We start from the raw sequence: 21990 nt of genomic DNA, 5'->3' as shown, positions 1-21990 counted from the left end.
GATCCAGTATGTATCCAGCCCAGATGGTGGATCAGCACCTAGAAAGGACCACTACAGCCCTGAAAGACAGCGGAGACCAGGACTAGAGCCCCAGAGACAGATCCCCTGTAAAGACCTTGTCTCAGACGACCACCGGGACAAGACCACAGGAAACAGATGATTCTTCTGCACAATCTGACTTTGCTGCAGCCTGGAATTGAACCACATCATGCTGGTTTCGTCTGGTCAGAGGAGAACTGCCCCCCGACTGAGCCTGGTTTCTCCCAAGGTTTTTTCTCCATTCTGTCACCGATGGAGTTTTGGTTCTTTGCCACTGTCACCTCTGCTTGTTTAGTTGGGGACACTTCATTTAAAGCGATATCGTTGACTTGATTGCAAATGATTGCACAGATACTATTTAAACTGAACTCAGCTGAATGACGAAATCACTGAATTCAATGATGAACTGCCTTTAACTGTCATTTTGCATTATTGACACACTGTTTTCCTAATTAATGTTGTTCAGTTGCTTTGACACAATCTGTTTTGTATAAAGCGCTATATAAATAAAGGTGACTTGACTTGACTCATAATGCTGAGCTGCAGGAGCTCGAGCTCGTTACTGTTCTGGATGAATCAGATGTAACTGCTATTTGACTGCAGGCTTTTGTGGAGCAGAGAATCTTCATACATGATCTCTGGCTCAGATCTGGCCTTCAATTTAGGCCAGTGGTCACCAAACTGGGTCCTAGAGGGCCAGTGTCCTTCAGAGGTTAGCTCCAACATGCCTCAACACACCTGCCTGGAAGTTTCTAGTATGCCTAGTAAGACCTTAATTAGATGGTTCAGGTGTGTTTGATTAGGGTCGGAGCTAAACTCTGCAGGACACCGGGCCTCCAGGACCGAGTTTGGTGGGACCCAAAACAGGAATACTCATGGACCCAAAAACTGAAGTTTTTGACATGTTTGGTTTGCATATTTGACCTGTTTTTTTGGAACTCAGAGCTTTAGCCCCTCCTTCTGGCTCCAGTCTACCGTGCTACTGAGTGGTTTGTGATTGTAGCTCTGTTTTTCTGTAGGAATCTTTATCTTACTATCACTCTTTATTGTTAAACTGCTAAAATATAACTTAATTCTCACCATATTTCTGATATTATGTATCAACCTAATTTGACTGTTGGCTTTTTATTTTTAATCTAAACCGCAAGTGCAGTGTGTTAGCATTCCATTAGCCTGTGATTTGCACCTACCGTTTCCTTTTCTCTCTCACTCTCAAGCTGTTTCTTTTCTCTCATGCATTCATCAAATAACTGTGGTATGTCGCAATCATTCTTCAATCACGGTTAGTAATGGCTTCTTCTCCCGTTAATGTCACTTGCACCACTTGCCACATTTATAGTGTAGCTTTCTCTGTCGGTGGCGAGGGATTCACATGTAATAAATGCAGGGAAATAGTTAGGCTGACAGAGAAGATCTCAGAATTAGAGACACGCATCCAAACTTTTATTAAGGACAGTAAGAATGTGAGGGCTGTAGATACGGCTTTAGATGTGACTAGCTCAGAGGTATTTTGTATCGCATGGAGGGAAAGTACTTCCTCCTACAGAAAAGTAGGGCTGGGTTTCGGCACAAATTTCACGATTCAATTCGATTCTGAGTCACAAGCTTTCGATTCGATTTTCAATTTGATTCTACTCAACATTGATTTTATATATATATATATATATATATATATATATACCATATACAGCATATGTCAAAGTTGGTCAGAGTCAGTTGGTACTGCATTACTATAATTTTGAAGGTTCAAATTAACTGATTTGTATACAAACACTTAAATTACACTTAGTTAAGTTTTATAATAATAAAGTTACAACTACATAATTATATTTCTTCTCCAATCCTTTTTTTTTTTTTTTGGTTGAAATATAAACAACTGGTGCCTGTCATTTAAAACTTTGTCAGATTTAGTCAAACATAAAACATTGAAGAACAGTAAAAATTATAATGAATATGTTACGGTGCATATATTTAGCAAAATGCTCATCTCTACAGTTAATTTTTCTTGCTGACTAATTTTTATGGTCGCCGAATATGTTTTTTCTGAGGTAAATGTGACATTACGTAACATTGTTTAAAAGCTGTTATACTGACATCTTTGCACAGTTGAAACACTGATTGAGCAATTACATGAGACAGGATACAGATTTGGGGTTTCTTTTAATAACATACCTCCGTATGTTCATTCATGTTTATTTTTTGCTGAACCTGGTATTAAAGCGAAGGAGCAGCACCAAACTGCACCAAAATGGCATTTATTGTTGGATACTGCAATAAAATGGACAGAATTTTAAATGTGGGACTCAAAAGTAATAAAGCACAAAGCTCATTGTGATTTATTGGATGGGAGGTATGCTACAATGTTCCCTTCATTGACTGAAAACAGGCTAGACTAATCGGTTCTTCAGATTTAAGAATCAATATCATTTTGTAAAAATGAGAATTGATTAAAATAAAAAAAATCAATATTTTTTTTACCCCAACCCTACAGAAAAGCCTTAAAACTGTTAGATCTGCTTACTTTTCATCTCTTTTAGAAAAAAAAAACGAACACAACCTTAGGTATTTATTCAGTACCTAGGCTAAATTAACAAAAAATAAAGCCCCAACACAAGCCTGACCTGCTCTTATCATCCGTGGTTGTATAATACGTGGTTGTATTTCTCTATTAGTGCTGCTGGATCTTAGTGCTGAGTTTGACACTATTGACCACAACATTTAAAAAAAATAAATAAATAGACAAAAAAATTATGTTGCCATTAGTGGAATTTCATTGGCATGGTTTAGATCATACTTATCTGACCGTCATCAGTTTGTAGTAGTGAATGACAAGATATATCGATCACAAGTACAGTATGGAGTGCCACAAGGCTCAGTACTAGGACCGTTGCTTTTCACTGTACATGTTACCCCTGGGAGATATCATCAAGAAAGATGGTGTTAGATTTTACTGTTATGCTGATGATACTCAGCTCTACATTTCTTTGTGGTCCAATGAAACATACAAATTTACCTGAAGGTTTTTTCTCCCATCTCTGTCATCGATGGAGTTTTGGTTTCTTGCCACTGTTGCCTTTGGTTTGCTTAGTTGGGGAGGCTTGACTGATTGCACAGACACTATTGGAAGAGAGCTAAACTGGATGATGACATCACTGAATCATCAATGAACTGACTTTAGCTGGAAAATTGTTAAAGTCCTCTTGCATCATTGACAAACTAATTCCCCGTTTAACTGTAAATCTGCTTTGACACAATCAAGATTATATAAATAGAGGTGATTTTGACAGCAATTTTGATGCCAATTTGATGTTTTTACAACAACAATTGACCACTGGGTAAGACAAAAATGTGTATGATTGAACCGCACACCGATGTAGATGGTGGATTACACTGAATAACTCATAAATTGAGGTTGATATTTATAATAACGTGACATATTTCCACTGTGAAGTTGGGAATTAAGTTCATGTTTCCATTGTTGCTGCAGTTTTATAAAAAATTATATATTCAGTGAACAAAGTAAAGTGTATCATGCAGTGTTATTTTCAGAGTGTAATGATTTTCAAAATGACGACATGGACATCTGATTTCTCATGAAATTCAACTCTAACACTAAGCAGAAGGCTGATGTCATAATCACATATTTGAAATAAAATATGATCCTGATCAGGCACTTTAATGAAAGCTTTCTCAAATCAAAGCAGGGTCACAGATGTTATTCTTACATTTCTAGTGTTCAGTGTAATTGGTTGTATTTTCATGGAAAATTACTTAGATAATCCTACGACCAGACATTTCAGTGCAAAAACCCAAAGTCTGGCAAAGGAAGTTAGAGGCATGACTATCCTTAATGGCGGCTGAATCGACGTTGGGTTCACAGCCGTCAGTCCACCAGCAGCAGCATTGAATTTAACTCTCCCAGTCTCCAGATGGCTCTTCATCATCGGAGTCATTAGACACCTTCTTCATCCTCATCATGGCGGCTTTGATGCTTCGCTCGAGCTCTGAGTCGGAGCTGTGCATCGGGCCGCTGGAGGGCGGGACTTTCTTCAGGGTCACGCCCTGACGGATGGCTGACAGCAGGCTGTTCCTGGCATCGCCGCTCTCTGCGCTGACCGTGACCTTCCGCAGCTGTTTCTGTCCACGCTGCAGCGAAGCTAACAGCTCGTCCATCGATCCTGCATCACAAGCATGACATTTACTCAAACTGGTGAAATGTCCAGCTCAGATTTCAACTCGAAATCACACAGAAACCATCACTGAAATGACAAGCTCGAATGTTGTCTGAATATCTCAACCAAACAGAACTTTACACTGCTCTTAATATTTGTCCTGCTATGAACCCTTTCTAAGCACCTCGATCTGCTCCCGAACGTGACGCGTGAGATGTCTTCGTTTAATGACTGGCTCGGCTTTGAGGATTTAAGACAAGTCTGAGGTTCTTTTAACTTTAAGAAGATTTTACAAGAACTTGAATTCTTAAGTACAAGAAACTAGACAGGAATAAGAAATTTTGAGAATACATAATTATTCATAACTCTTTCCTTAAGATGAAACATAAGAAGAAAACAGCAGTTAAGAACTTCATTTTATATTGGAAATAAATTATATATCGACCTTACTATTTTACAGCATTTATTAAGTGTATGAATGTTACTGTATGAATGAACTATTGTTAGTTTTTTACACACACAGAATCTGGTTTAGAGCAGATGTGATCATAGAAGAGTTTGTGAGACTCACCTGAGTTTTGTTCTAGAGTGTTTCGGACGGGCAGCTTTGCACTGATGGGCGGGGCAGGAGGAGGAGCAGGAGGAGGAGGAGGAAGAAAAAGAAAAAAAATAAGAAGGAGGAGCAAGAGGAAGAGGAGGAGGAGGAGGAGCGAGATGCCATTTACTTCTTTATTATTTCTGCTTTATTAGATTAGGAGGAAGGAGGAGGAGGAGGATTAGGAAGAAGAGGTGGAGGAGCAGGAGGAAGAGGAGGAGGAGGATTAGGAGGAAGAGGAGGAGGAGGAGCAGGAAGAAGAGGTGGAGGATTAGGAGGAAGTAGAGGTGGAGGAGCAGGAAGCGTCTGGTCTGGCTGTGCTGATGCCGATCCAGGTGGCAGCAGAATCTGCACTGGTATGTCACGCTTCTTCTGACTCCGCCTCTTCCTGTGGGGGGTGGAGTTTTGCGGCCCCAGGCTGAGGATTGACAGGGGCTGAGAGGAGTCACCTCTGCTGGAGTCATGTGACACTGGCTTCACATGAGCCGTCTGTAAAGCGTACTGACCCTGATGACTCTAAACTCAGAGAAACAGGGAACAAACAGTGAAGCCATGATGAAAACAACACACACAAACTCTCATGTGCGCACACACACACACACACACACACACACACACACACACACACACACACACACACACACAGCGCCTCACCTCTCTGAAGCAGCGCACTCTGTTGAGCGTTTTTGCCCTCTCGTTCTCTACCCACTGCTTCATTTGCTCTTCCTCAGCTCTCCTCCTCTCTCGCTTCTGATCAAACACACACACACACACACACACACACACACATTAATGGCGCTTTTCCACTGTACAGTCCGGTTCACTTTTGGGGGGGTTTTCCACTGGGTACAGTACCTGGTACTTTTTTCAGTACCACCTCGGTTGAGGCTCCAAGTGAACCGTACCGTTAACAAAACGTGACGTGTAAACTCTGCTGATCACTGATTGTCCAGAGAGAATCGTCACTACCTGCGTCACTGAATTTGTGACACAAAGACACAACAGACCCTCTAGATTTAAATCAGCACAGCCAGCGTAGGATCGAACGCAACTGTTTTGAATGAGCACACCTTTTTAACAACCAAAGTTGCGGAAGTACAGACGTTCCTCTCGTTGACAGCAGAGGAGCGGATCCAGCAAGAGCTTGATGGGGCGACGCGGAATGAAGAAGTTTTTCAGGATTCGTGGCAGTAGAGGCGGCGCAACTATAACGACGTGCCCACTCTAAAGTACTAAACTGCAGTGGAAATCCAAGCCGGGCCGAGTCGTACCACGCAGTGGAAAAGAGCCATAAGAGAGAAATCACCTCCAGTTCAGCTCATGACTGAGTGGTTGAATCGGATGTGTAAATTTAACGACATAAACAGAAATTCAATGAAGTACAATTAAACATGAAGAAAGAAATACAACACAGAAACTTCATCAGTCCGACAGAATGGAGCACCATCCGGCAGACTGCTGCATTCTGGGAAATGAAGAGCTCGCCCACTGTTGTCCATAAAATGCAAGTTCATTTATTAGATATAATGAAATAAATTCAATGCAAATTTCCATAAGAGGATCATTGCGTGTTTGCTTATGTTTATGGCTGATTCACACTGAATATTGATATATGATGTATGAATTTCATTTCAAACCCTCCAATATCTCGTCTATTTGGGACTCATGTGCTCACTGAGAATGTGCTCACGTGACTGTGCCTGTGTGTGCATGGATCACCAGAGCCACTAACAGCACACATGTGCCACAGGGGAGACGAGCGTGAACCAACAGAAACACGTTCAGCGCCCTCAGCTTCCACAATCACACCACCGCAGAGAATTCTGGGAATGTGAGCGTGACCCCTGCTGGACTGACAGAAGCCTTAGTCGCCATGGCAACTCGGTTGGCCCACAGACAGCCCACGGATCCTACGGTACTGTGACTTATTATGGGATGCTTTGTGGGGTGATGCAGTGGGTTGTGGTTACCATGGTTACGGCGCATTACTCACCAGCTGTGCAGAGTGGTGTTGGCGGTGCTGCTCGGATCTCTGCGTGACTGAACGCTGCTGCTGCTCGTGAGCCTGAACACACAACTCCTGCGGACACACACACACGGGATAAAAATACAGGTCACATACAAACAGTGTGTGTGTGCTGGTGTATATGGTTCAAGAGTACACAAATGTGTAAAATGACATGGGTTTATGTTTGTGTGTGTGTGTGTGTGTGTGTGTATGTACACTCACTGGCCACTTTATTAGGTACACCTTGCTAGTACCAGGTTAGAATCCTCTTTTGCCTTCAGAACTCATGGTACTAAGGGGCCCAAAGTGTGCCAAGAAAATATCCCCACACCACTACACCAGCAGCAGCCTGAACCGTTGAGACAAGGCAGGATGGATCCATGCTTTCATGTTCTTTACGCCAAATTCTGACCCTACCATCTGAATGTCGCAGCAGACATCCAGACTCATCAGACCAGGCAACGTTTTTCAAAGCTTCTATTGTCCAGTTCTGGTGAGCCTGTGTGAACTGTAGCCTCCGTGTCCTGACAGGAGCAGCACCCGGTGTGGTCTTCTGCTGCTGTAGCTCATCTGCTTCAGGGTTCGACGTGTTGTGTGTTCAGAGATGGTATTCTGCATATCTTGGTTGTAACGAGTGGTTATTTGAGTTACTGTTGCCTTTCTATCATCTCTAACCAGTCTGCCCATTCTCCTCTGACCTTTGACATCAACAAGGCATTTTCGTGAAAATCCCAGTAGATCAGCAGTTTTTGAAATACTCAGACCGGCCCGTCTGGCACCAACAACGTTCAACGTTCAAAGTCACTTAAATCCCTTCTTCCCTATTCTGATGCTCGGTTTGAACTTCAGCAAGTTGTCTTCACCACATCTAGATACCTAAATGCACTGAGTTGCTGCCATGTGATTGGCTGATTAGCAATTTGTGTTACCAAGCAATTGAATAGGTGTACCTAATAAAGTGTCCGGTGAGTGTATGTATATATGTGTGTGTGTGTGTGTGTGTGTGTGTGTGAGAGTGTGTGTGTGTGTGACTGTGTGTGTGTGTGTGAGAGAGTATGTGTGTGAGTGTGTGTGACTGTGTGAGTATGTTTGTTTGTGTGTGTGTGTGTGTGTGTGAGTATGTTTGTTTGTGTGTGTGTGTGTGTGTGTACCCGCTGGTTCCTCAGGTAAGCTCTGCGTGATGAAATCGCTCCTCGTTTGCTCTCCAGTTGTTTCAGGTGCTGCTGCAGGTGTGAGTGGGTGGGACTTATATCCACCTGAACATCCTGCAGCTCCTCTGGGTCCTCACAGGTGTCATAATACACCACCTGCTCCTGCAGCTCTGAAGAACACACACACACACACATCAGTCCTGTGGCTAAATATGGGCAGTCTGGTTATATCACCTGTTATTAAATACTGCTGTCTGTCACACCATTTGTGGGGTCCAAATACTCCTATAAATATAGCAAAAGCTGAAATCAGCGAGACATGCTAAATCATCTGAAGCTCAGCAGAAAATCAGCAGAAGTCAATGGAAAGGATGTGTGTGTGTTTTTGAGACCTTTGATTTGTCGCTGTGTGCTCTTGATCTGCGTCAGCAACAGCAGCTCTTCGTTTCTCAGGATCTCAAACCTGCAGTCGTGAATCTCCAGCTGCGTCTCATAATACTGCAGCTCCAGCTCACGGACGACACTGACGCCCTCCGAGCCGCCCGCCGTAACAGCATGCATCTGCACACACACACCTGTTACCAACCACTTCACCTGACAGCGTTTATGTGTGTGTGTGTGTGTGAGCATGTAAATGAGTGATTGTGTGTGTGTGTGTGTGTGTGAGAGAGAGTCATCTGACAGCACAGCATTAAATATTGATGTTTCACATATGAACAGCATCAAGCATCTCCATGGTAACCAACCAGCCTTGAACTCGGACATTATAATATGACAGACCAGAAATTCACAAAACCAACATCAAAATACCCATAATGCACTGTAAAACACTGCATCTGATTTTCAGAGTGAAACTGCTCCCTCTTGTGGATCACTGACACATTCTGAGACATATATATTGAAAGGGCATCTAACTCTCAGGTGTTCAAAATTCAAAAACATATCAGTGTGTCAGATTTTACAGGCTGTTTGCATCTGTCATCCAGTCAAACACACACCTTCTCTCGGATCTCGTCTCTCTTGCGTTTGATGCACATCTCTTTGGCTGTCATGTACTGCAGCGTCTCTTTAGCCAATAGGACTCTGAGTTTCTCTTGTCTGGGCGTGGCCATTGCCCAAGAGGCGTGGCCAAATCTCTTCTGATCTTGTTCCATCTGTTTCACCATACCTGAAGAAACACACACACACACGTCAGAAATAAAAGCAAAGGTAATCAGCAGACAGATGAACACACTCACAGATGAGAGAGTTCAGGCACTGAGGGGTGTGTGTGTGTGTGTGTGTGTGTGTGAGAAAGTGTTTTGTGAAATGACGAACTGTGAATCATTCTGCATTGAATAATAGGGCTGAAACGATTAATTCACATCAATGGCATAGCCAGAATTTTATTTTTGGTTGGGCCTGGGCAAAAGTGAGCGGGCACTAGACTAACTAATGGATGGAGTCCAGTGGCTTAGCGCAAATCCGCGGTTTACAGTTTCTGTTTACAGTTTAGTGTCTTAGACTGTGGCTTTATCTGATGTCTGTGTGCTGACGCGGAAGCGTTCAGCCCTCCTTGGGTGAAGACCAACGAGTGTAAAGACCTACGACTTTACCTTTACAGAGCAACGAAACCGGCAAGGCACTTAAGCATATTTTTTATCTTACCTATACATACTCTCCTTTTCTGTCCTCTCTTTTTCACCTCTATTGTGAGTTTCCAAAACATTCCGGTTGTCTCTCGACAACGCTCTAGGGGTTGCACAGACTAATCGACTAGTCGGCTCTGCCATGACGCTTTAAGCTTGACGTCGACTAGTCACTGGTCCTATAGAGGGCGCAACAGGATAAGAAATATTTGAAGGACTTCCACATTTACGCTCCATTTCCTAACAGTTAAAATGACAAATAAATGTATACTCCGAAAGCTCCACAAGACGTGTGTTGTCTAATCTAATGCGCTGCTGCACTGTAACGCACACACATAGGCTACAGACAGTAGCTTGTACGTCAAGCGCAGATCACGTGCACATGGAATTATTCAGCGCGGAAATGTACTGTCAATGTTGTTCTGTGATTTCTCAATAAAACAGCTTAGAAACTGAAAAGTTCAAGCATATATTTCTTAATAACTAAATACCACAGCGTCACTACTACTAGAGAGAAGCTGCTATGTAGAATTAATTCACACATGCAATCGCTCTCACTAATGCATTCATATAAATGTAATCTTTACTGTGCTACTTTATCTGTATCTGATTTAGAATGAGCAGAAATCTGTGAGAAATAAAACAACCCAAAGGCAAAAGAACTGATAAAAATGAGCTGTTATAGGAGCAATAGCCATGTGGGCAGCGCTTCATCACATACAATACCACTTCACAAGGTCTTTATCACAGCTCCAGACTTAGTTGTTCATTAATGACGTCATCAGTGACTAGTCGACTTCGACTCGACTTTCATCACATAAAAGTCGACTTTAAAAAATTAGAAGTTGTTCAACCCCTACAACGCTCTAACGTCACACACAGACGACAACGCAATGTTGCTAACCTGCATCCTATGTGTACATCCTCTACTGGCAGGCAAGGCAAGGCAAGGCAGGCATGGAATTGTCAGTCAGCTGTCAACAAAGCAGACTTCATTTCTGCTTTTTCTTTAAACTCCACACTCAGCATCTTGGGCTTGACTATGACCTGGATTCGTCCAGAAGACTCAGCAACCCCAGGACAATTTCTCCTTCTCTCACACCCCCCGTCAGGTTGGCCAGGGTGGGGGCACTGGTCTGCTCATTTCTAACAATTGGAAATACTCAACCCACTCTCCCCTATGCAATTATAATTCATTTGAATCTCATGTGATCACTGTAACAGCTCATATAAAACTCAAGGTTGTGGTAATTTACCACCCTCCTGGGCAAATTCTATCCACCTTCCTAGAGGAGTAGGATGGGCTGCTGTCCTCATTCCCGGATGATGGCAGTCCACTTTTAATCTTTGGTGACTTCAACATTCATCTGGACAAGCCTTATGCTACAGACCTACAGTCACTCCTTGCTTCATTCGATCTCAAACGACTTCCTACTGCAAGCACGCACAAATCAGGCAACCAACTTGACCTAATTTACACACGCAATTGTATTGCAAACAACATTCTAGTAAAACCCCTACATATCTCCGACCATTTCTTCATTACATTTAGACTACATTTTGCTAACTGTGCGCCACCAACCCCTAGAACGGTTACTTTTAGATGCAATCTACACTCCCTTACCCCCTCCCATCTTTCCTCCAAAGTATCCTCCTGTCTTCCCTCACCTACCCCATTTCTCATCTCTGGATGTGAATGCAGCAACTGACACTTTATGCTCTACTTTAACCTCTTGTCTAGATGATATTTGTCCTCTCTCCTCCAGGCCAGCACGGGCTGCCCCTTCTAACCCCTGGTTATCTGATGTTCTTCGTGAGCATCGGACCAGACTCAGGGCAGCAGAGAGAAAATGGTGCAAATCAAAAGATCCGGCAGATCTGAGTATGTATCAGTCTTTGCTTTCATCTTTCTCTGCAGAAGTCCACACTGCAAAATCTTCATACTTCCACAACAAGTTCAACAGCGCCCAAGACACACATAATCTCTTCAAATATTCAATTCTCTCCTCTGTCCCCCTCCACCTCCTGTCACCTCTTCTATAACAGCTGACGATTTTGCCACATTCTTCACAGACAAAAACAGAACAATGAGTAGTCAGTTCTCAGCCCCACACACACAGGACCTCAAACCAACCACACCCACTTCTAAAACTCCCATCTTCTCCTTCTGTCCCCTCACTGAGGCAGAAGTATCAAAACAACTTCTCTCCAGCCACCCTACAACATGCCCTCTAGACCCAGTCCCCTCACACCTTCTCTAAGCAATCTCTCCTACACTCTTACCAGCACTCACACACATCATCAACACATCTCTCCTCACAGACACCTTCCCCACTGCATTAAAGCAGGCTCGGGTAACCCCACTGCTCAAGAAACCTACATTAAACACTTCACTTACAGAAAGCTACAGACCTGTCTCTCTCCTTCCATTCATAGCGAAAACCCTCAAAATAGTTGTTTTCAACCAGTTATCATTGTTTCTCTCACAGAACAACAAACTGGACGCTAACCAGTCAGGTTTCAGGAGTGACCATTCAACTGAGACTGCGCTACTGTTAGTCACGGAAGCCCTGTGGATTGCAAAAGCTGATTCCAAATCATCAGTTCTTATTCTGCTAGATCTATCTGCTGCTTTTGACACTGTCAATCATCAGATCCTCCTGTCGTCCCTCTCATCACTAGGCATCACAGGGATTCCTCTTCGCTGGTTTGAATCCTGTCTCACTGGTAGGTCTTTCAGGGAGGCTTGGGGAGGGGAGCTATCCAAAGCACATCAACTTGTCACTGGGGTTCCTCAGGGATCAGTTCTTGGACCCCTCTTCCTCTCCACATACACAACATCACTAGGTCCCATCATACAGGCACATGGCTTCTCCTACCATTGCTATGCTGATGACACACGGTAACTGCACGGATCTCAGGCTGCCTGGCAGACATCTCGGCATGGATGAAAGAATATCACCTACAGCTCAACCTGGCAAAGACTGAGCTTCTTGTCTTCCCTGCCACTCCAACTCTACAGTATGATTTCTCCATACAGCTAGGTTCTTCTACAATTTCTCCATCAACTTAGGTCAGAAATCTTGGTGTAAACTTTGATGACCAGCTGACCTTCAAAGACCACATTGCAAAGACTGCTTGATCTAGCAGGTTTGCATTGCACAACATCAAAAAAGATCAGGCCCTTTCTAATGGAGCATGCAGCACAACTTCTTGTCCAGGCCCTGGTCATTTCTAGGCTGGACTACTGCAATGCTCTTCTTGCTGGACTTCCATCAAGCATAATCAAACCTTTACAAATGATTCAGAATGCAGTGGCACGACTGGTCTTCAACGAAAAGAGCCCATGTTACACCTCTCTTCATCTCCTTGCACTGGCTACCGATTGCGGCTCTCATCAAGTTCAAGACATTGATGCTTGCATATAGAACAGCCACAGGCTCAGCACCTGTCTACTTCCACTCACTACTACGAATCTACATCCCCTCCAGAAGTCTGAGATCCGCTAGTGAGCGACGCCTCGTGGTACTATTGCAGAGAGGCACAAAATCACTTTCCAGAACATTCTCCTTCACCATTCCTGGCTGGTGGAATGATCTTCCCACCCCTATCCAGAATGCGGAATCCCTGACAATTTTCAAGCGACAACTGAAAACTCATCTCTTACGAAGCTACTTGACTTCATCATTAAAAAAAAGTCCTTCTCTTTATTTATTCCTTCACTTTCTAGCTTGTACTTATTTGAACAATGTCTAAAACTTGGTATTACAAGCACTTCCTGTGTCTGTTTGCCTCTTTAAGAAGAATCGTTTATGTATCCCCCCAATTGTAAGTCGCTTTGGATAAAAGCGTCTGCAAAATGACTAAATGTAAATGTAAATATGCTGATAATGGTAGCCTATATTCCTAAATGCTTTAATTTAGGCCTACTCCCTTAATATTTCTCTTGTGGCCCGAACATAGGCTAGTGGATAAAATAAAAAAATCAAAAAAAAAAAATAAAAAAAACCTATTATACAAAGCGACTACACATTTAATCATTTAGCAGACGCTTTTATCCAAAGCGACTTACAAATGAGAACAACAGAAGCAATCAGACCAACGAGAGAACAACAACAGTATACAAGTGCCATGACAAGTCTCAGTAAGTCTAGTACAGAACCCGTAGCTATGTTTTTTTTCCCCCAAGATTTTTCCCCAAGAATAGGATAGACAAGAAAAGGTAAGTGCTAGTATTAGTTGGTCAAGTGCTGGCGAAAAAGATGAGTCTTTAGATGTTTTTTGAAAATGAGTAAAGACTTGGCTGTTCCAAATGAGATTGGGAGGTCATTCCACCAGCTGGGCGCAGTCCAGGAAAAGGTCTGTGAGAGTGATTTTGAACCTCTTTGGGATGGCACCACAAGGTGCCATTCACTTGCAGAACACAAGCTTCTGGAGGGCGCATAAGTTTGAACTAGTGAGTTTAGGTATGTTGGTGCTGCGCCAGTGGTCGTCTTGTGTTAAACAGGTTTTTTTTTTTTCTCTCGAGTCGATGCTTGAAATAAAGTCTTTTATGATTATGATAATCATCAAAGCTTCATGATTGCAGTGTTAATAATTTTAATTAAAACCTATAATTCATTGTATAATAAACCTTTTTTAAAGGACCTTTTTAAAAACATTTCCAATGAGGAGTAAGCTAGCCTAATCTTTATTATCCTCTCAGTATGTCAGTTATGTGGTATGAAATTATTGCGGGGCAAATTAACTGTAGCCTAATATTATTTTAATAATAAAAGAAACTTAATAATAATAATAGGCCTAATAGGCTAACAAGAAGAATGCAACAGGCCTATGTTAATTTGATATGCCAAATTAGATATAACTAAAGTGTATATTTTGTGTATATAGTGTATAGCAGGGTTCCTCAATAGGCGGCCCAGGAGAGAAAAAAGTTGGGCCCGCGATAATTTGAAATAACGTAGAATCAGAAAGCTACATTAACTTGTGTCTACACCGGATGCAAGCGGCACGGCGTGACGCAATAAAATACAATAGAACTCGTTATAATCAGTGATGCTGTCTTGGATGCAGTGCAGCATGACAAATCCCAGAGAGTAAACTGCTTGACTCGATCTATTTATAACGTTCAAATGATTTGCAATGCTTCGTCGGGACAAGTGTAGACGTGACAGCAAAAACATGGCGAGTGTGTAGAAAAGAAAAGGGGACACGGAAAATAGATGATTCAAATGTGATTGGACTGAACAGTTTTAAGTGAGTGAGTGACATATCAAGTTGCATTGTTAAAAATACCTGTAGTAACACAGCAGTGAATACCTGTTTACATTTATTTAAGGTGGACTAGATTAGACTGTAAAACAAACTTGAGTTTGCCAGGTGCAAACATTTATGACAGGTTTTCATGAAAGTGTTGGTCAGTTTGTCCCATTTTGCACTGCAGCAATAAAACTGAAGTGAGAAACAAAATGAGAAATGTTTTTTTTTTTTTTTTTTTTTTTTGGGTTAAAACAGATGTTGCCAAAGTTTTCCTTTGGGGACATAATTTGAATTTGGAAAAAGGTTATAAATTACAATATATCGCAGAATATCGCAATATATTTAAAACCGCAATAATATTGTATCGTGACACAAGTATCATGATAATATCGTATCATCTCAGGAGATCACTACCCCTAATAAATAGCCTTAAATCAAGCACCTTATTAAACAAGAAAAAAACTGAGTCAGTGTCACTTTCAGTTAAAATTACAACCTGATGTTCTGCTGTAAAGCAGCTTACCAGTGTTGAGCTAGCTAATGATAAACTCTTTTATTAGTGGAAAAAAAAATATTTCATTAAAGTGATAGTTTGGTTTGCAGAGATCAATGCTTGATCTAGCTCAGCTTTTGATTATTATAACCCTACAAGGTATTTTAAGATTAAGATACACTTACCTTTATTTGTTTCTTATCCATATGTCTTACAGAATGATGTGTCATTCAGTTTCTTTTTCATATGTGACCCTTGACCACAAAAGCAGTCATAAGTGTATATTTGTAGCAATAGCCAAAAATACATTGTGTGGGTCAAAATTATTGATATTTCTTTTATGCCAAAAATCATTAGGATATTAAGCAAAGATCACGTTCCATGAAGATATTATGTAAATTTCCTACCCTAAACATATCAAAAAAAAATTTTTGATTAGTAATATGCATTGCTAAGAACTTCATTTGGACAACTTTAAAGGTGATTTTCTCAATATTTAGAATATCCAGAACATTATTTTGTGTATTTGGTGCAATGGAATGTGTTTCTGCAGTTTAAGGTTAAAAAAAACATTATTTTTCACATACTGTACATTATTGTTTCTCCTCTATGCCCCGCCTTCTGAAACGCATCGATTTTTAGAAAGCTGCGTAAACATAAAACCATGTCTGCATTTGTGATCTGAGAAACAACAAACAACAAGCACTACTCTATACTGCTCAAAACTCACGTTTGAATCATCAGTGCCAAATCCTTTAAATATGAAAATGTACTTACAGGCTGTGAGTCAGAAGCGCCAGACTATCCTTGCAAAGTTGGAACTGCCCCACTTTATAGAAACAGACACCGTATTGTATGCTACTCTCACAGGAAACAGTCCTTGTTCTCCACAAAGTGCGTTGGGCAGCATTATGCAAATCCTCCCACATCGTGACGTAGAGATGTGGCGGCGTGTTAGAACGAGGCGTTTTAGGGAGGTGTGGTTGACTTTTAGAAAGAATAACTCTTTGGATTTGAGATTTTAGTCTTTGCAACTTTACAGATCTTCTTTATGCACCAAGAGCTTGTAACAATCCAAAGAGAAAAGAAAATTTAAATCGCATCATATGACTCCTTTAATAAAACATCATGAAGCGCATTTTAGAACACATATACTATAAACTTTGAAAATCTGAATGTATTAATAGCTATGTTTCCATTCAAAGAAGCAAATTTAACTAATGCTCAAAACTGGATTATCGCATAAAACATTTGTGAATAAAGCACCGTTTCCATCCAACGAGTCAAAGAGAACTAAATCATCTAAAATATATCTAAGAAAACTAGTAGAAGCCACTGAATATAATCATTTTAATATGTAATAAGTTACTTGCGCTTCAGAGAGAGCAGACATTGCTTTTAGAGGTGGATTCTGCTGTTTGGGAACAAACGTGTAAGACAGTAATTATACAGAAAAACTTTGATGACAGACTTTCCTCAGGCATTTCAGAACGACCAGAACAACATTTCAGATGCTGTGAACGAGATCGGTCCACTGGTTAGTCAAGTTATCCCATCTCATAGTGCAAAGTCACATGACTTTTTCAATGCGCATGGGGGAATTTATATGGTAAATGTGTTTTCATCGTAGTTTATGCACATTTTTTCTTATTGGATAAAAAGTTCAAATTTACTCAATTTTCATCATAAGAAATTTAATTTCAACTTTTAAAATCCATCCACATCTTTTCATTCAAAACTCCAAAATACGCATACAAAAACCAAATGCGCATAAAAATTGGTAGATGGAAACATAGCTAGGGATGCTCATATTAACCATTTAACTGTTAACCGAAAGTAAAAAAAAAATCGGCTGATTAATACTATCAGTTTAAATGGTTTAAAAGATTTACCCCCACCCCACCATAGAAAAGTATGCTATACATATTTGTTTACCCACGGGAAAAATCAGCCCAGGGCATCAGTTTAAAAGTAACTTGATTCCAGCTTTGCTTGACGGAGAGGACGAGAGATGACTGACAGACCATGCTGGAGTATATGCTGCTCAGCAGATCCTGGACTCACTGACAAATATCTGATCTTGTAAGATTAGAGGTGCTCAATACCCGCATATCGATAACGTGAGATTTATAAACAGATAAGAATGTTTGCGGGAGCAGAACACACACGTTGCGGGAGCGGGCGGGAACAGCATTACGAAACAGTTCCGCGCAGAGCTCTACTCCAGACTATCCACACAGCACCTTAACATTATAGGCTTTTTTAAAATTTTTATACAAACTTGACACACTGTGCACTGAGATACGCCGGCTATTTATTTTTATGTCTGATGGAAAAAAGACTCTGCCGGTTCTTTAAGTTGTGCAGGATTCAGTGTGTTTCCGTTTTGTCATCTTAATGTTAATTATTTAATTGAAAAATATTTAGGGTAGGTCTATTTATTTTATTCTTTTTATTTGTTACTTTATTCTGTTTTATTCTGTTCTCAGAAGCGTATATGCTGTATGCTGCTGTTTGCACGTTAAAATAAACCCATGAAAATTATTTTTGTATATTTAATGGGTCACAGACACTCATCCATTCTATTTTTATTTTAATGTTCGGATAACAAGTAACGGTTGTCGGTCCAGAAAATTAAACTAAATTAACATCCCTAGAATGTATAGAGCAGTGTGTTTGTGTGTGTGTGTGTGTGTGTGTGTGTGTGTGTGTGTGTGAGTGAGCGAGTGAGCGAGTGAGTGAGTGAGTGAGTGAGAGAGTGAGAGAGTGAGAGAGTGAGAGAGAGAGAGAGAGAGAGAGAGAGAGAGAGAGAGACCTGTGAGCGCTCTGGACGTGTCTCTGAAGTAGTCGGCTGTGATGTCCTGTATGGAGTGAACAGCCTGTCCTCCGCGCTGACTCCACTCGTTCATCTCTGCCTCCAGTTCACTCACACGCTTCGGCCCCAGCTCCTCATACTGCAGACATTTCTGAACAAACACAACATTGCTGCTTTAATGACTGACAGGTTTGGCCTGTAGCTGATGAGTCCTGATGTACATGAATGTAAATGGGAAAGTGTTTATTTGTATGGCTCTGGCGTGTGTGATGTGTGCAGGTACCAGAATCTCCGTCTTGTAGAGCGTGGCGATCTCTCGCATGTCTCTGAAGGGCTGCAGAAGGTTCTGATAGAACTGCGTCGCCACACTCACTAATTCCCTGTAAGTCTCATCCTCCTCCTCATAGATCTTCATCAGCCGCTGGAGCCCATCAGTGCTGGGATGAGTCTGCAGCAGCTGAAGAACACAAACACCATCATCATCATCCACACTCAACCACCGGCAGAATGAAACCAGAAACTAAATAGAACAGAAAATAAAACAGAATTCAACAAAATACAACACAAAAGAATAAATATAACAGCAGTATAGAACAGAACAAATAACTGAATAAAGCAACCTAATAGAATAAAACAGTAAATAATAGAATAGATCACAACTGAATAGAACAGGAAAATATAAAATAGAAAACAATAAAATTGAACAGAACAGAACAGAAGAAAATAGAACCAAACAGAAGACCGCAGAATAGATAACAACTGAATACAACAAAACAGAATAGAATAGGAAAGAACAGAATAGAATATCATAGAATGCATCAGAACAGAACAGAATAGAACAGAATAGAAGACAACAGAATAGATGACAACGCCACAGAATAGAATAGAAGACAACAAAACACAACACAACTGAATAGAAACAGAAACTTAATAGAACTGAATGGAATTGAACAGATAATAAAATAGAATTCAACAAAATACAACACAAAAGAATGAAATATAACAGAACAGAATAGAATGAAAAAAGAAAAGAATACAAAAAAAAGAATTGAATAAAAGAGTAAATAGTAGATTAGATCACAACTGAATAGAACAGGAAAAAATAAAATAGAACACAATAAAATAGAACAGAACAGAATGCAACACAATAGAATAGAACAGAAGTAAATAGAACAGAGTATAGACAGTAAAATAGAAGACAACAGAATACAACAAAACAGAATAGAACACCATAGAAAACAGAACAGAATAGAAAAAAAAACACAACACAACACAATAGAACAGAACAGAAACAGAATGGAACACAATAGACCAGGATGGAATTGAACAGAAAATAAAACAAAATTCAACAAAATACAATACAAAGGAATAAAATATAACACAACAGAATAGAATAAAAGAGTAATAGAAGACAACACCACAGAATAGAATAGAATAGAATAGAACAGAATAGAAGACAACACCGCAGAATAGAATAGAATAGAATAGAATAGAATAGAATAGAATAGAATAGAATAGAATATGTCGCGTCTCACCGCGAGCAGCGTGTCTTTGGCGCGCGTCATCTCGTCGCGCATCGCTCTGCATTTAAACTCCTGCAGGTTTTCGAAGTACTCGTGCTCGTCCGCCGCAGTGACGCTGAAGAGCGCGTCCAGCACGATCTTGCGGCCGCACGCGTCCACCGCGGCGCCCAAGTACCGCTCCAGCTGCCTGCAGGCCGCGTCAGCATCGCTCCGCGGCGCGCTGGAGAACAGCAGCTCCCACAGTCTCGGCTCCCGGAAGCGCGTCAGCTCCGGAAACAGCGGGCCGAGCTCGTCCCGGACGCCACTCAGCTGCGCGTGCACGTGCGTCAGCTGCGCGCTGGAGAACAGACCCGCGCAGCTACCGCTCGCGTCGCCGCGCCGCTGCAGCGTCCGGTTATGACACGTCACCGCGAACTTCGTCTCGATCTCGTTCCACTCCACGATAAATCTGAGTTTGTGGCTCTCGCTGTCGTCGAAGGCGTCGCGTTTAACGGCGACCCATCCGTCCAGACTGTCCAGGCGCTCGCTGTCCGCGTCGCTCATCGCGTTTGTATTCGTGTTGCACTTCCGCCGTAATCAGCTGTCGTCATCCGGTGGTCACGTGACGGGGGAACTCCAGGGTCTTGGTGCCGCACAGATTCATTAGGTGCGTTCGACTTCATGCGGCGCTGCGCAGACCGATCGGCGGCTGACAGTGCCTGCGTCCCAATGTGCATACTATCCATCATAAATTCCATGTGAAATTAGTAATTTTCAATACTATTTAGGGCAGATAGGGTGGATAGTATGCACATGGGGACGCAGGGAGTGCATGCCGGTTACAAATTTTTTACGACTTGACCAGTTAAGTACGGTGGCCGAGAGAGCTTGACGCGCTGCAACTTCAGAAAACACATACAAATAGAAAAAGCACCAGCAAATCAAGAAAAAAAATCTTCATCAGGTGCTGCAAATGCTCACAACACAACCAAATATAGATTTGTATTTTCAGCACGTTTCTTTGTTTGGTGGTGTTGTGAGTATTTGCAGTGCGTTGTCAAATTGATGAAGTTGTTTCCTTAATTTGCAGGTGTTTTTCTATTTTTAGCGTTGAGCTCTCTCGGCCACCCTAATTAGTTAAGGCTGGAAGGGATACAGCAAAAACTACTGGGCATGCGCACATCAATATAGCATAATTTTTCTTACACTGTACAACAGTAATTACTGTTTTGGCATTATTGTAAGGGGTAGGTAGGTTTGGACATTAATAAAACAATCTAATAGGTAGAAAAATGTATTTATTGTAAGCTTCCGTTTTGCTGTATCCCTTCTAGCCACAACCAACTTGAACTGGCGCCGATGCCACGTCACTGTCACGAATGGCATCAAAGTACTGTGATTTCGAGAGTATTTCGAGAGCAGCCGGCTGACTGCAGGAGCACTGATCATGACAGCTGTTTCACGATTGGCCAAATTCACCAATGACGTGTTTCTAACATCTTCGATTCCAATACTGCTCACAAATCTGTGTTTTTAGAACAGCAAAAGCTTTTTTTTTTATTGTAGTTGCAATGTTATATTGAGTCACATTTAGCAAAAAACACTGACAAAAGCATATTTATTCTTGAACAGAATGTGCTGTTTCAAGCAATATATAAAAAGTGTTTCTGTCAGTGATGCGCGGGTTGATCCAAAATGAGCGGTCACCCGCGGTTTCGAGTCATCCAAAAATATTTTTAATGATATTCGGGTCGCGGTTGGTCGGGTCGTTGGAAAATAAAGATGCCAATTAAACCTTTGTAATTTATATAGTACTAGACACAATTTTGAAATAACCGGTTCACCGGTTCTTTTACGCTCGACGTAATTACGTTATTACGTGCCAGTGACGGTGGTGCTTGACGGGGCTATAACTAGTTTAATTTGTAAATGAAAACACAACAGGCTCATTTATCATTTATCTGACAATTATGCCAATAAAGTTTTGACGTGATGTGACGATAAATGAGCGTGTTGTGTTTTCATTTACAAATGAATCTATTTATTCATTCATTATAACAATTATTCATTCTATTTATTATTTATTCATGATAAACTTCATTTGAATGCTGGACTATCACACGCAATAAAGTCCCGTAGCCAAGGCATATGATTATTATAATAATTTAATAATGAAATATTTTCTATAATAAATAATATAATAATTTCGTAATTCAAAATAAAATATGAATACTCTGATAATCCCGGGTTGCTATGGTCACGCAGGTTTGTTTACGCATTAAACTCGTGGCCACGAGACAAACATGTTGTTCCCTCAACATAACATCT

At 41.3% G+C, this 21990-nt stretch overlaps 1 protein-coding gene and 1 long non-coding RNA gene across 2 annotated transcripts in view; one reads left to right on the top strand and one right to left on the bottom strand.

The window, feature by feature from the left end:
• Positions 1-3699: 3699 nt before the first annotated feature.
• Positions 3700-20617, bottom strand: LOC109057991 (WASP homolog-associated protein with actin, membranes and microtubules-like). The gene is made up of 11 exons (XM_042775852.1): positions 19696-20617; positions 18444-18617; positions 18161-18311; positions 8964-9133; positions 8358-8526; positions 7966-8135; positions 6800-6886; positions 5461-5556; positions 4969-5322; positions 4783-4870; positions 3700-4217 (listed from the first exon to the last, which is right to left on the bottom strand). The coding sequence occupies exons 1-11, from the start codon at positions 20224-20226 to the stop codon at positions 3949-3951; spliced, it is 2259 nt and encodes a 752-aa protein (XP_042631786.1). The 5' UTR covers positions 20227-20617; the 3' UTR covers positions 3700-3948.
• Positions 20618-21766: 1149 nt separating this feature from the next.
• LOC109070566 overlaps positions 21767-21990 on the top strand; it is a 1586-nt gene continuing 1362 nt past the window's right edge. The window contains exon 1 of the long non-coding RNA XR_002014402.2: positions 21767-21990. This exon is cut by the window's right edge and continues 340 nt beyond it. This is a non-coding gene — a long non-coding RNA (uncharacterized LOC109070566).

Source organism: Cyprinus carpio, chromosome A18 (assembly GCF_018340385.1).
Source record: "Cyprinus carpio isolate SPL01 chromosome A18, ASM1834038v1, whole genome shotgun sequence".
Lineage (NCBI taxonomy): Eukaryota > Metazoa > Chordata > Actinopteri > Cypriniformes > Cyprinidae > Cyprinus > Cyprinus carpio.
Note: the sequence above shows the minus strand (reverse complement) of the source record. Positions and strands in the feature narration are given on the sequence as shown.